Raw genomic sequence first — 13142 nt, forward strand, 5'->3', positions numbered from 1 at the left:
CTGTTCGGCAGAGAACAGTTGTTTCCTTTCCCTTTGGTGATGCTCACCGCTGTTCACTGCTCCTTCAGGCTCCTGCGCTGGAGTGCGAGGAGCCCGTCCAGAGGCTCCCCTGGGAGAGCTTGGCACGGGGCAGTCCTGCTGAAGTGCACTAGGGAGGGGTTTAATCTGCTTTTCCCTTGTTTTGCAGCAACTGAGCTTCTTGAATCAGAGGAGATTAAATGTCAAAATGCTCAAAAGAACTCCTTGGCTACAATTACTGCCCAGTTTTCAGAAAAGCTCAGATACGAAAAGGTTTTTGGAAGAGTTCAGGCTGCAAAGTACCTTCTGATGCCAAGCACCAAGTGAGGCTAATTTCAGTACCCAATAGCTGCTTAGAAAATCCGGCTCCCTCTGACCAGCTATTTTTTTGCAGAGTACCAATAAGTGCGCTGGGGAGCCCTGTTGGTCCATGGAGCAGTTTCTGAAAAGCCCAGCAGTATCTGTTTTGCATTTGAGAAGCTGAAGTCTGGTTTTAGTTCAGATGGTTTTGAAAACCTTATTGCAAATATAAAAATTTTTCACAATGGTGATTTAGTACCTTCAATTTCTGTGGTAACTGTTTTACAGTAACCAGTCAAACTACCCTTGAATTGGTGCTTGTTATACACTTCAGACAAAACATGATGAATGATGATAATAAATCCTAGGAATTGTGCAGATTGCTTAGATACTCATTTAAAAATAGTTAGTGAAAGGGTGAAATTTATAAGTAAATCTCAAAAAAAGGCACTCTGATATGCATCCTGTTCTTCAACAGAAGCAGGATGAGAGGTACTTCAGAAGGGAGTCAGTCCTGTGTCACTTGCTTCAACAGGCTGCTCTTTGCCCTCTTCTGTGTGATTTTTCTTCTTCTGTAGGCAGGAATAGAGGAGGCCTGGCAGCATCTCTGTTCCTTCTTTGGTGAGAGAAAGGGCGACAGAAAAAATCCGTCTGCCGTCCACTGCTAGCTGTGGGCTTTGAACAAGCCTTTTAGACTGCAAAGGCAGCAAAAGGGCATTTTCTGTTATTGGTCTTCCTAGTAAGGAGGGGTGTATTTTAAAATACATATATTTTTCCTCATTCCATTTCTCAATGCCGCAGTATTGCATAAACACACAAGTTGTCAGTGTTGCTGTTGTGTCATCAGCAGTATGGGAAAAGGCAGAGCTTTAAGTCGCTAGGGGAATGCAGCTGTACGTACACTCAGCATTTTGAGAATGTTACTAGTGTGAATATATCCAGGAAGCAGAGGCCTGCCTTGGCTCGTATGCAATGCAGAATTGATAAGAACTACTTTTAACACACTCCCCCCTCACAGGCCCCCCTAGTAAAACTTCCTATTCTGCAGAATATGTACAGAGCCTCTGCCATTAGTTAGGATGTTCTGGAGAGGAGAAGGGGACGGGGAAAGGAAGAAGCATATATTTTAAAATACCACTTTTCAGGAGCAAAGGAATTTTTGTAGAGAAGACAGTCCTCCGTTTAACACATCTTTTTATTAGAAGAGAAAATGTAATTTAATTTGATAGCTGCATAATTCATTAATAACATGGATCACCGTGAAGGTGGAACATGTTTATGCAGAGTTTTTGCAGAGTGTGAGTATTTAGCTGTTGCAGAAGAGGGGCCAGGATGCCTCTTTGGGAGGTGTTCTTGTTGCTTGGCACAGTTAGGCAGCACCTAAGACATGCTGATTAAATCAGCTACAATGTGCAACACTTAAGAAAAAGAAAAGGAGTTAGGTGTTTGAATTATTTCTGTGTTTTCCCCCCACCTTTACTTTATATCACGTCTCCAACTGCTTAGGAAAGCAGCAGTGTTGTCCTGAATTCCCTCTGGAAGCAAAGAGAATAATCAATTAATAAGAAAGAGAAAAACCCTTCATGCATTGCCTTTTCCTGATTGTGTCAGTTCAGATCATCCTATGCTTATAGCACATAAATACTCGACTTGTGTATACTTTATGTTGCTGCAGTATATCTCTGTGTCCTTTTATCTCTCGCTTTTTTTTTTTTTTAGGTTATCATTCTGTCACTGATGCTGTCAGTGAGATGAAAGGCAAAAAACAGCTATAGTGCCGAGTAATTCACATTGCTGGATTTTTCCTCCTAAGAAGGAACAACTGTTATCTGTTTAGTGACGTTTCCTCTTATAAAATGTTTCCATTTTTCTTCTTTCGAGAGTAGAGGAATAAATGGTTTTTTTGGTATTCCCCAAGAACATTGGACAATTCTATAAGAGTTCCTAGAGAATTACTTTCTGAAGCAATTAAGGAATGAAAGTAATTCAATATCCAGTCAGAACTTACGCAGATAGAGTTATGGTAGGTAAATGTCATGCTTTTTTTTGATAGCATATATAACCACAAGGAACTATATTTCATAGGTAATTCTAAAATTCTTAAGGACATGTGCCATGGACAAAAAATTACAGCAGGAATGCTCGAAGCATAAGTTAACATTTCTTTTTGCTTCTACTTCGCAGCATGTTCATCATTGGGATAGTATCGAACAACATGAATGGAATAATACTAAATGCTAGGTGCTATTTTTTGCTTATAGCGTTGACAGAGAAGCTTTGGCCAATCTTGACTCATGGTATATGCTTTTGCTATCTTGAACCATCCTGAGCTGTTTTACTGCCCACCATGGTCTTCAGCTGGCAGGTGCTGCCACCGCGGTGGCGAGCGCAGGCAGTGCCCTGCCCGCTGCCGGCCTTTGCGACGCAGTGAGGGTGCCCTGCAGCAGGGATGTCCTGCGGTGGCCTTCGCTTGCCGGTCGCTCTCGTAGAGGTGCAGTCATTGCGGTTTGGGGAATGAGGTGTGTTGCGGATGTGTTTTAATGTATCGCAGCAAATGAGAGTCCTCAGCTTTTGGAAGCAGTCGTTATTTCTTTTTATTATGTGTGTCGTTTGGCTAGTAGCAAGCACGTGGTGCCCGTTATTGTAACTATTTTAAACACAAGAAGGGAAAATTATTGCTGTTCAGTGCCGTGCTGTGATTAAAATCTCAGCTTCAATGTGCCAATGACATATTTTTGAAGGGCTGTTTAAATGCCCTTATTAAGGAAAATAATACAGAAAGGAGCAAAATATTAAGTGATAGAAGGACAAAGGCGGCTGGGGACACTTGAGAGCCCAGGGGAATGATAATGACATGTGTTGCCTTTTCTGTCAAACTCACTGCTTCAAGCCTGGTCCGGTTTAGGAGTCATTAAAGTGAGTACAGTCCATTAGCTGAGGTCAACTGCTCTGTCTGTTGTATTTAACACCTGTGTTTCATGAGACCTTTTTGGCATTTGTGAGACCTGGGTAGCATTCAAACCTTTCATTGTATCACTACAGATACCGACTAATCTTAATGCCACAGTAATTTGAGGTGCAGCCAGAATATACTCTTACTGAGTGACCTGATCATTTTATTGTCAAGTGGTGTATTGCAAATTTTATAGCAAGGAGCTTCCATCACCGCCTCCCAGTTTTAAGGGAATCAATGCACTACCTGAGCTGTATCTTTTCTACCCAGAGGAATTACTCTGTTAATTTCTCTTTGGCCTTTGAAAACTCACTGTTTCACAAGCAAAGGGGAAGGAGTTTCAACTTGGCAGAGAAGCCTATGTACTAAGTATGCTTTCCTGAGAGGGATTGTATGTTTTTTCTCAAAAATGGAGCGATAATTCAGCTTGTATGATGTGGAGTGGCGTGTTTGGAGGAGAAGTTTGGGGATAGGAGGTTTAAGCATATGTTGGTGAAAAAGCTGTTTGTGAAGATATCCCAGAGGTTGCACAACCTAGTGATGCATACCCTGGAGAAAGAATGAAACTAAAAAGGAGCTAAACATAAAAAACATGAGACTTATATATGCCCATTTTTGGCAGGGCTTTTTCTGCTGTGTCCAGAGACAAGAGAAGTTGTTAGTAACAAAAAAATCATTCTCTTGCTTATTCGATAGAGGAATTTAAACAGGGGAGTCCCTTAACATCGTCAGGGCCCCTCTCCCCTAGTCCCTCAATAGAGCTCTACTTGCCTCATAGCAAATCATTCATAAATCTAGGCCATAATTTGCATTTCAGTGATAGCTGTAAACTAGCCACAGAAGAACTGCATCAGACACATTGAGAGGGAGTCTGTGAGTCTGGTGCAGATTAGTAGGGAATTTCCGCAGGGCTGATCTTCAGACTGCTCTCATCAAATATTTTCATTAATGACCTAGATAGAAAAGTATATTAGTGAAATTTCTTGGTGGTCCAAAATTGGAAAGTGTTTCAGTACACAGAAGGATTGGATGGAGAACTGGCTGTCTTTGATGAATGGAGTAAATAAAAGTGGATGAAATTCAGTGGTACAGATTGCAAGTTCTTTCACTTAAGGACTAATAATAGGAGTTTCTTCTATAAGCTGGGAGTTCATAAATTGAAAATTCCACAAAAAGAGAAAGATTAGAGTGTAGTAGTGGAGCAGAGAATGACTGTAAGGTATCATCAGGATGCTGTCATGGCAGACGGAACTGATCCCAGAATATATTGGTTACATTATTTTCAGTAGAGTTCGAATAGCATTAATACTACTGTACATGCTCTGACGAAGAGTTGACAAAATGTGAAAATTTCTGTGCATTTTCAATTTCTCTGGATGTCTTTTGTTTAGCACTGTCATGCTGCCAGCCTGAATCAATAGGCACTGAGGAATATCTCTTTTTACTGTTTTAGCAGTGTTTGAATTATGGAGACAGTTCCTTTGGGTTTCAGTAAATGTAGTATCCTCTGTGGAGCACTACTGCAAGATAATCAGTTATTATATGTAATGCATTTTTCTGACCTAAAGGTCATGCAGGCTGGTATTTTTAATGTAGATTTGAATTAAATTTTTGTTCATATCTATCTGTTTATCTCTCTGCTATTACCAGCTTATTTTCTACTTACATCCTGCCACTGGGAACGAAAAATTTAGAAGTGGCAGACTTCAGTAATAGGAGTCTTTCCTGGGCCACGCTGTTAATACATTATACTGGAATGAATCTTAGATCATGACTCATGTAGATTCTTGCAGGTTTAATTATATTTTTTAATTATATTTAAGCAAGTGTTGGAGGAAAAAAAATTGTCTGAAAGCCCTATCTGTCAAATGCTTAAAATTTATATAGGACTTGTGGATGTTGGCCCCAGTGATGGACTCCTGGATCTGCTGAAGTCGGATCTCAGGTGACTTTGTTGCCAGAAGGACATCACTGTTTGAGTGCTCTCCGCCTCAGTTTCCCTTTGCTGCAGTGGGAATGGAGCAGTCCAGTGCCTGAATTCATTGAAACGTCCTGTCAGACTTTGCACACTTCATGAGCTTTTTTCCCATGAGATACGACGTACGTAGGCAGAGAGTGGCATAAACCAAATGTTCTGTAAAATCAGGCCATGTTTACATGCAAATCCTGAGTATAGCTAAAGCAAATTAACTACCGATGTAGTGTTAAAGTACATTAAATCCCTTCGTAGATGCTCTTATTAAAAAATAAAAGTATCCTTTTGGGGTTTAACTTAATCCCCTTGAGGGAAAATAAAGTTAAAGCAAATTTAAGCTGCTGTATGTCTGAGGGAGCGCTTCCACACAAAACTTTAATGTGCTTTAGCTTCACTTACTTCATCTTGGCTGCTGTAAATAGCCCCGTCTACACACATCTTGTTTCCTATAGATACAAAACCGTCTCTCTATTATATATGGTGGGTTAATGTTTCTAGAACTTGGAATTCTCACTTCAAGAGAAATTTCAGAAATAACGAAGAGCTAATAAGGAATTTTGATCAGTGTTTTCCTCCATTCTACACAGGACTTTAGATGGATAGATATCGTTGTAGGGGCATGCCAACAGGGTGTCTTCTTGTCTTCTGTGTTGTGTTTATGGTAATCTGGCACTTCACGTGGTTGCAGCTTGGATTCTGAAGACTCATGGTTGGCTTATGAGCTAATGTGAAAGATTAGGGTGGGTAGGTTATAAAGTTTTTTTAATGTTTGCTTGTTTTTCTCTAATACAGACAGACAGGAACAGCACAAAGTAACTGTCATTACAACTACTTGTGTGGCATGACTCAGAGACACTAGGCACTGTTACAATAGCCAACTAGACAATAACAGAGTAGGGAAGAAGAGGTAACCAACACTTCTCTCTTCTGCCTCATCTGCATTCGCAGGTGATAATTAAAGTCATTTTCTTTAAGGCTGAAGCCAGGCAAGTCAAGGGGCTGTTTCCCAAGCAGATGCTAAGGCAGCTCCCTGACCAGATGGCACTGAGCTGACGTGAGCTCTCCATCCACACCCTGCAGCTAAATTCAGGGAGCATCTTCTCTTGTAGCTACTGGGCAGTAAAACAAGCCTCGTTTGGCCTCAAACCCTGGAAGCTGGGCTAATAGCGTTTGCCATCTGTTGAGAGCCCTTACCATGAGTCACAAACAGTAAGGCCGTTTGAGTCAGTTGCCTGTGTGCACAATCCCATCATGTCAGCACACGTGTGTTTTTAAGGATGCTGCCAACAGTCTTTAAACATGGGTATTTCGTGGTGAATTTTAAAAGCGGTGATGCTTTATTTCTAATTTTAGAAATCATATTTCTAGTTTTCTGATTTAAGAATCTGAAATAATGTTATCACCTAATGTCACTACTGTGCTTTGGCTCTGATTTACATGAGCATATGTGATAACTGTCATACAAAGAGAGAGCATCATTTAAACTTTCAAAACTCTTGGCTTTTAGGAGTTTACAGTACAGCGTAGCTAAATCCAGAAACCTACTCCACAAAAAACAATGCCACGTTTCCTGGAGGTGCTACTCAGTTGTGTAAAGGCCGAGTCTGCACCGCGTGGCCTCTGCCGGCAGGGCCCCCTCCTTTGGGGAAGCATGTGCCAGCTAAAAGAGATTTTCTGTTGATGCGGCAGCACTACCCTTTTGAACGACACAGGCCAAAGCATCATTTCAAGTGACTTTGCAAATGGAAACTCATCCATAACAAGTCATTTACTGCCTTAGAGGGGAGATAAGCTAGAGGTGGGAATTCTTCTGTTGATGTTTCTGTTGTACGGTCTTATTTATCACTGGGTTAAAACTTGTGCAAGCATCAATAATTTGTAAATAGATCTAAGTGATGATTAAGGAAGCAGTTTTAAAACTTGTGACCCTGCAATGGGTAGCTCTTTAAAAAGCTGATCATTACCTGACGCTTCACAGCATAGTAGCTTGGTCGTTAGCTTGTCTTCTGGGAGCTTTCTGCTGCAAGGAAAGAGGGGGCTGTATTAGTAGGATCTGAACTAGACTGGCAGTCTTTTCTTTGGACTAACGAGTATTAAAATAGGAATATGTAGCTGCTCAGAAGAGGAAGTTATTAATTTTAGGTCCAGTGCCTGAATGTAGCATGAGTCTTAACGGCAAGTACCTCTCCTAATTGCAGAAAAAATGCTTACTTGAAGATCCAGTGGGGTGATTTCAAAGCAGATGAATGAGCATCCTTAACTTGCCTCCTCTGGGAAGGTCAGAGCATCTCCGAGGAGAATAACAAACGCTTTCAGTATATTGTCAGCAAGTACTTCCTTCCCTGAGACTGTAGAGAGGAGTGAACCACAGCCATCACTGACTGTAATGGCTGCTCTTTACTTATTTCCCTCCTTCTTTTTGAATATTGGTTAATGTGTTTTTCATGTCTCTTTTGTGTTTACTTCAGCAGCTGGTGCCTCTCTGACAAGTGATAAGTTGTCTTAAGGGAAAAGAATGGAGACAATTTATTTGCATTGCGAACATCTCTGCCTTCTCATTTTTTTCACATCTTTGCTACTCTGACTGCCCAGACAGACTGTAGGGAAACCCAAACTGACATGGGGCAATAAAGGTTGCAAGTTGGTTGGCAAAGAGCTAGAGCAGTTCGGAGGGCAAGAGGGGTCTAATTCAGGATTTTGTTACAATGATCTGATTTAAGCATGAAGATCAAGATTAGGTCATAGGCTGACCCCTATCATGATGGTCCATTTGTTTTAATTGATCCTACCATGGAGTCATTCTTTTTTTTCTGTCTATGATATTTTTAGCTCCCCAAACCAATAAGCTTCGTGTTAAACCTCTGTATTTTCCATATTGCTCCCGGAATTCACCAGTAAGGATGAGAGGTTTTGTGAAGGAAGGAAGATCTATTTCTCATGTGGCACTGGAATATTTTCAGGAAAAACTGAAATTGCTTGATTTTTTTTAATTCCTGTCATGCTGCTACAGGTACAAATAGAGAAGAGAGACAACCCCAGTCCTTCAGTGAGTGTTTCCAAGAGCAGAGCAAAAGCAGATACTGTGATGATTATATTTAACCTTTTGGGAATCTTAGATCTCATATATATTGAGATTCTTCCTGTAGTACAATGTACTACAGTGTCTGCTCTAAAGGAGCTTTAGCATGTGTCAAAAGCAACAAGAATTTCAGCAACCTCGATACTGCTGGGAGACAACGGAGGAAGCTTTCTGTCCCAAATCACTTGCACTCTACAGAAAACATTGACCTGTAGAGTCCTGTTGTCCTGACTTTCAGAACAGAACCCTCCCAAACTTTATAGCTTTAAGTGCTTCTCTCTTCATATGTTTTGTGAAGTGAACTGAGTCTCACAGACTCCTTAAAGTACAATGTACAATTTGTACCCACCGCACAACATGCTGCGTGTAACGGGAGTGTTTTACCCACTTGAGGTGCTCTGGCAGGGGATGTTGAGCAATCGCTTCTCATTCCAGAGCTGTCCAGTGGTACCACCATGCAGTTTCACTGTATCACTTCTTTTGAATTTGCTGAGACTATGATAATTAGGTGGTAATCTGACACAACCCCAGAACTTAGTTTAGGAGTGTCCTGATGGTGGGATTTCTTGTACTGAAGAGTTCTCTTAAAAAAAAAAAAACTTAAAATTAAAAACTTAAATTTTAATATTTGCTTTTGAGGTGACTTACATTATCTTGATAGGAACATACAAGTCCACATGTAAAAATATCACACATATGTTAATGTATGGAAATAAATGTTTTGTATGGATAAGAATGGGTCCCTGAGACTGTGGAGATCAGAATTACATTTCCGTCTCTGTCAGAATTAGTGGGAACTCCAGTAAATCAATGAGCTGAATTGATTTGATTTGATTAAATAGAACAGAATTTCTGTGTCTGATTTGTGTTTTTCCTAAGCAAGAATTTAAAGCTGTTTTTCTTACATTTTTCTTTCCTAGATACGTATGTAGAAAACTTTGTTCATAGATTTGTTATGGAATAAATTAATTAAGAGGTACTATCATGGGGTGTTTACTTGATTCTCATTAAGAAGATCAAAACACTTTTCAGCCGCAGACGGGGATTCTTAGTATAAAAAAATGTTCCTCCTGGTTACGAAGACATGATTTTGCAAACTAATGGAGCCTGGATTCTTTTTCTGATACATATTCACTACATTTGATAAGGACAAACCAATTTGGCTAATTACTCCAAACTCCTTCTACAGATAGAAATCTGTACAACGCTACCAGTGTTTCTTTCAATATTATTCCCATATTCACGTACCTATATCTTTTGCAGAAATATTACTGCAAGAGTTCATTTCAGAAAGCATTTTGTTTCTGATAAAATAAGGTTTTAGCTCATCTATGTAGTTGTATTATTTGTTTTGTTATTAACTTACTGGATTCTCTCTTTGTTTACTTTTTGTTCATGTTTTCTGGAAACTCCCGAAAGCCCTAGACAATACTGTGACCCTATTGTGGACATTTTAAGCCTAAGAAAAAGAAAATCGCAAATCAACAGAGCTTCAACTAATTAAGATACAGGATGTGAGTGAGTGTAAAAAAGGAGAATAAAATAGAGAAAAATGAGTGGTAGGGAGTATGATAGTCCTTTTGCAGGCTCGTTTGCTGAAGATGTTCTGTATCTAAGATACATAGAGAAGAAAGCGTAGAGGTGGATAGGTGATGGAGATTGCTGTTGTCACGGCAGTAAGTGAAAGGAAGAATTGGTATGTAAAATAAGAGCGAACATAATGAGATGAAATGGATTATGAGGTAGAGTAGAATATTTTTAGCAGAAGATGTGCCACGGGGATTCTCGTTGCAAAGTAAAGCAGCAGGCCTGCCAAACAGCCTGAGGCCTTCAGCCCCTCGGGTCGGGTGTTGTGTTCCTCTGTTGCATCTACCCTTGCTGGTCCCGGGAGGCGAGCGCTGCCCCTGCAGAGCGCTGCCCGCAGTGTGCCGGGACCAAGAGCAGCCCGGCAGCTCGTCTTCAGCCTCGCGCGCGCAAACCCTCTGGAGAAGGGTCTTGAGACAGGACTAAGGATTTTCACTGGCCAAGTTGAGAGCAGCTCTCCCTAACTGAGAGTAGCTATGCACTTAAAAACAGGCGTCTGTACCTTGTCTCACAGAGAACAGCTTAAAATGGAGGCACTCAAAACCAGCAGATGCTTTCAAAAGTAGTTTGCATGCCTCACAAAAAGCAGGAGCAGGATTTCCCGATCAAAACACAAAACTGCCAACATAATCAATGCCTTTTTTGCCTAATTTTGGTGTTGATTAAAAAATACTTTCCAGATTTGAAAAATAAAATCCAAGAGCATCCAAGAGGGTGTGACAAGAGCATGTCACATGTTTAAAATGAGCAGCTAGGTTGACCATAAGCTGTGCATTACTGAGTCATGCAGGTGACTATCAGCTTCTGAAAAAGCAGTAGTTATAATGCCTTTCCCTACTGAAAATGGACACAAATATTCACATGACTTGGTATATTAGGCTAGCTAGATTTTTCATGCTTGTGGGCTAGTATTAGGTAGTAGGTAATAGAAATGTTAGAGTATTGCTATTAAAAAAAAAAACACTGAAAGTTTTCTCTTTTTAAATAGTCCTTTAACCAACAGCAGTGCAATAACAATGTGGCATGACTGAGTTTGGCAAGCCACTAATAGTTAAATTTCTCTGCAGGGCAAGATAGAAGTAAGAATCTAATTATTTTTCTAATTGTGTATACAAATACTTACATTATGCAACATCGAATACAGTCAGTGCATATACAATAGGGCTCACTCTACTATAGGTGTGACTTGTCTGAAACTAAGGGGGGGATTTGATAAGTAAGGGCTTCTGGATTTGGTTTGAAGAGTATATATCTTATTTGCAGGTGAGAAGAAGCAAATATTAATTTTCTTTGTATTCCTATACCATTTGGTTTTAGTTAAAGTTTCCATTAGCTTTAAAGCGCTAAGGAGCACTTCTAATTCTTTCTTTTAATTGAATATTATTACCTGTCAAAGGACATACTGTGATAGTATGGGACATCCTGTGGATTTACATTCTCTATTTTCAATTTCAGGGTGGAGAACATTGCTATTATCAGGGACAAATTCGAGGAAATCCTGTATCATTTGTTGCCTTGTCAACATGCCATGGACTTCAGTAAGTCTGCTGTTTTGTTTTTACTGTGCTTTGCTTAATCTTTTAAACAAAATAAAGGTCTTTATAGTAAAATAAGTACTATCTGTTTTCTTATTAGGTTGCAACCACTATTAAGTATCTCAACAATCTTTTGAAAGTGTGGGCTTAATTTGAACCTTGTAAAATCCTTGCTGTAAAAGCATCCAAATTTCTTTTCTTTTTTTAACCAAGCACACAAGACAGCGACTGCAAGACACGTCATTTAAAAAAGATTATTATAGAGAAACAAGGGTAACTGAAAAAATCCTGTTCTACAAAAATAAAAAAATACTGTAATAAAAAATACTGTCAGTATTGATATGAAGTATTTGAAAAATATGTGTATTCTTTTTTTGTTACTACAATGGCAGACTTTATCTTTCTTTTCTACTCTACTGTATTTACAAAGCAAAGTGTGTCTGTTTAGAGTTTCTGTAGTCCTGTCCATTTTCTTCACAGAAGTGCTGGTCTTAAGCTGTGTACATGGGATAATACTTCTGTTATATTCAAATCTTGGAAAATATGGAAGAAAGCATGAGAAATTGGGCAGCAAATAACTATTTTATCACTAAAATGGTATACTTTTTTATTAAAGCTGCTGTCATCTGAAGGTTACAGGGAGCTATATGTGGATGGTATGGCTTTTGGCACTATCTTCTTTTGGCATTATTGAAAGAATGCTACTCAGGTTTTCAGAGCAGCCAAATAACTTCAGTGTCTGTTGACTCTGGGAATTACAAGTCTCAGCACTTTTGATACTGAGGTCATTCTTCATTTGAAAGGTCATGTGTGGAATAGCAGCAAGTGAGCCTGAGTGTGGAAATTACCTGAGCTTTGCTTTTTTCTGATGAAGCAAGGCTTAGCCAATGAGATCCTCTTTAGCTTATTATTTTCTATCTCCAGATACTCTACAATTTTGGTATCAGCCATAAAAATACATGTATTTGAGTGGTTTCTTTTATTTATGTCTGTATTTTCTTTGTTGGGAAGGGAGAGAATATGTGCAGAAGACTTGTCATTCTTGCGCTCATTTTCTGACCTGGAGCAGTATTTCTCTCTTTTGTATACAAGGTTGAGCAGCTCAAGAAACCTGAGCTCAGGTTCCGTATAGCCAGTGAGCCTAAAAATAGTAGCATCCTAATGCATCTAGAGGGGTTTTAACTGCATGGCTTCCATTAGCAGTCATCCATTAGGTCTTGGCTTGCAATCCCCTAGCCCCTGCTAACTCCTAGGAGAAAACGTGGGAAAGGAAGAAGAGGCTGCCTATGTCCTTTTCTGGTCTCCTTTTGGTGGTTGAGTCTTAAGACTGACCCTTAGGCTATTTTGTATTCTTAAATTGCCTGGTATTCAAATTAGTCCCTTCCGACGCAGTTATATGATGAGAGATGCAGATGTTTTTCCTTTATAATTAAGCTCTTCCTTGAGAGGTATCTTTTTTCTTTTTTTGAGGCAATAAAGTTCCAGCAGAGTTATCCTTCATATAAAGTATAATATGAAGCTTACTATAGCAGGCTGTGGTATGGATCCAGTATGACAAACTATCCAGTATCCAGGATCCAGTATGAGAAAGTAATATTTTTCTGAGCTGTATTAAACCCAGATTTTCTGACACTGTGTCTCCATCATTATAGCTACTTCCTCCACAGTTGGTTTCAGATGCTAAGTACTACCAACTTG

General features: G+C 39.7%; 1 protein-coding gene across 12 annotated transcripts in view; it reads left to right on the forward strand.

Moving 5' to 3' along the window:
- Positions 1–13142, forward strand: part of ADAM22 (ADAM metallopeptidase domain 22) — a 143476-nt gene that overhangs the window by 65649 nt on the left and 64685 nt on the right. For all 12 annotated transcript variants that reach the window (XM_064506016.1, XM_064506026.1, XM_064506021.1 and 9 more), the window contains exon 5: positions 11365–11447. In XM_064506016.1, coding sequence (XP_064362086.1) covers positions 11365–11447 — 83 coding nt within the window. The remainder of the gene's footprint in view (positions 1–11364; positions 11448–13142) is intronic.

The sequence above is a fragment of the Dromaius novaehollandiae genome, chromosome 2 (assembly GCF_036370855.1).
Source record: "Dromaius novaehollandiae isolate bDroNov1 chromosome 2, bDroNov1.hap1, whole genome shotgun sequence".
Lineage (NCBI taxonomy): Eukaryota > Metazoa > Chordata > Aves > Casuariiformes > Dromaiidae > Dromaius > Dromaius novaehollandiae.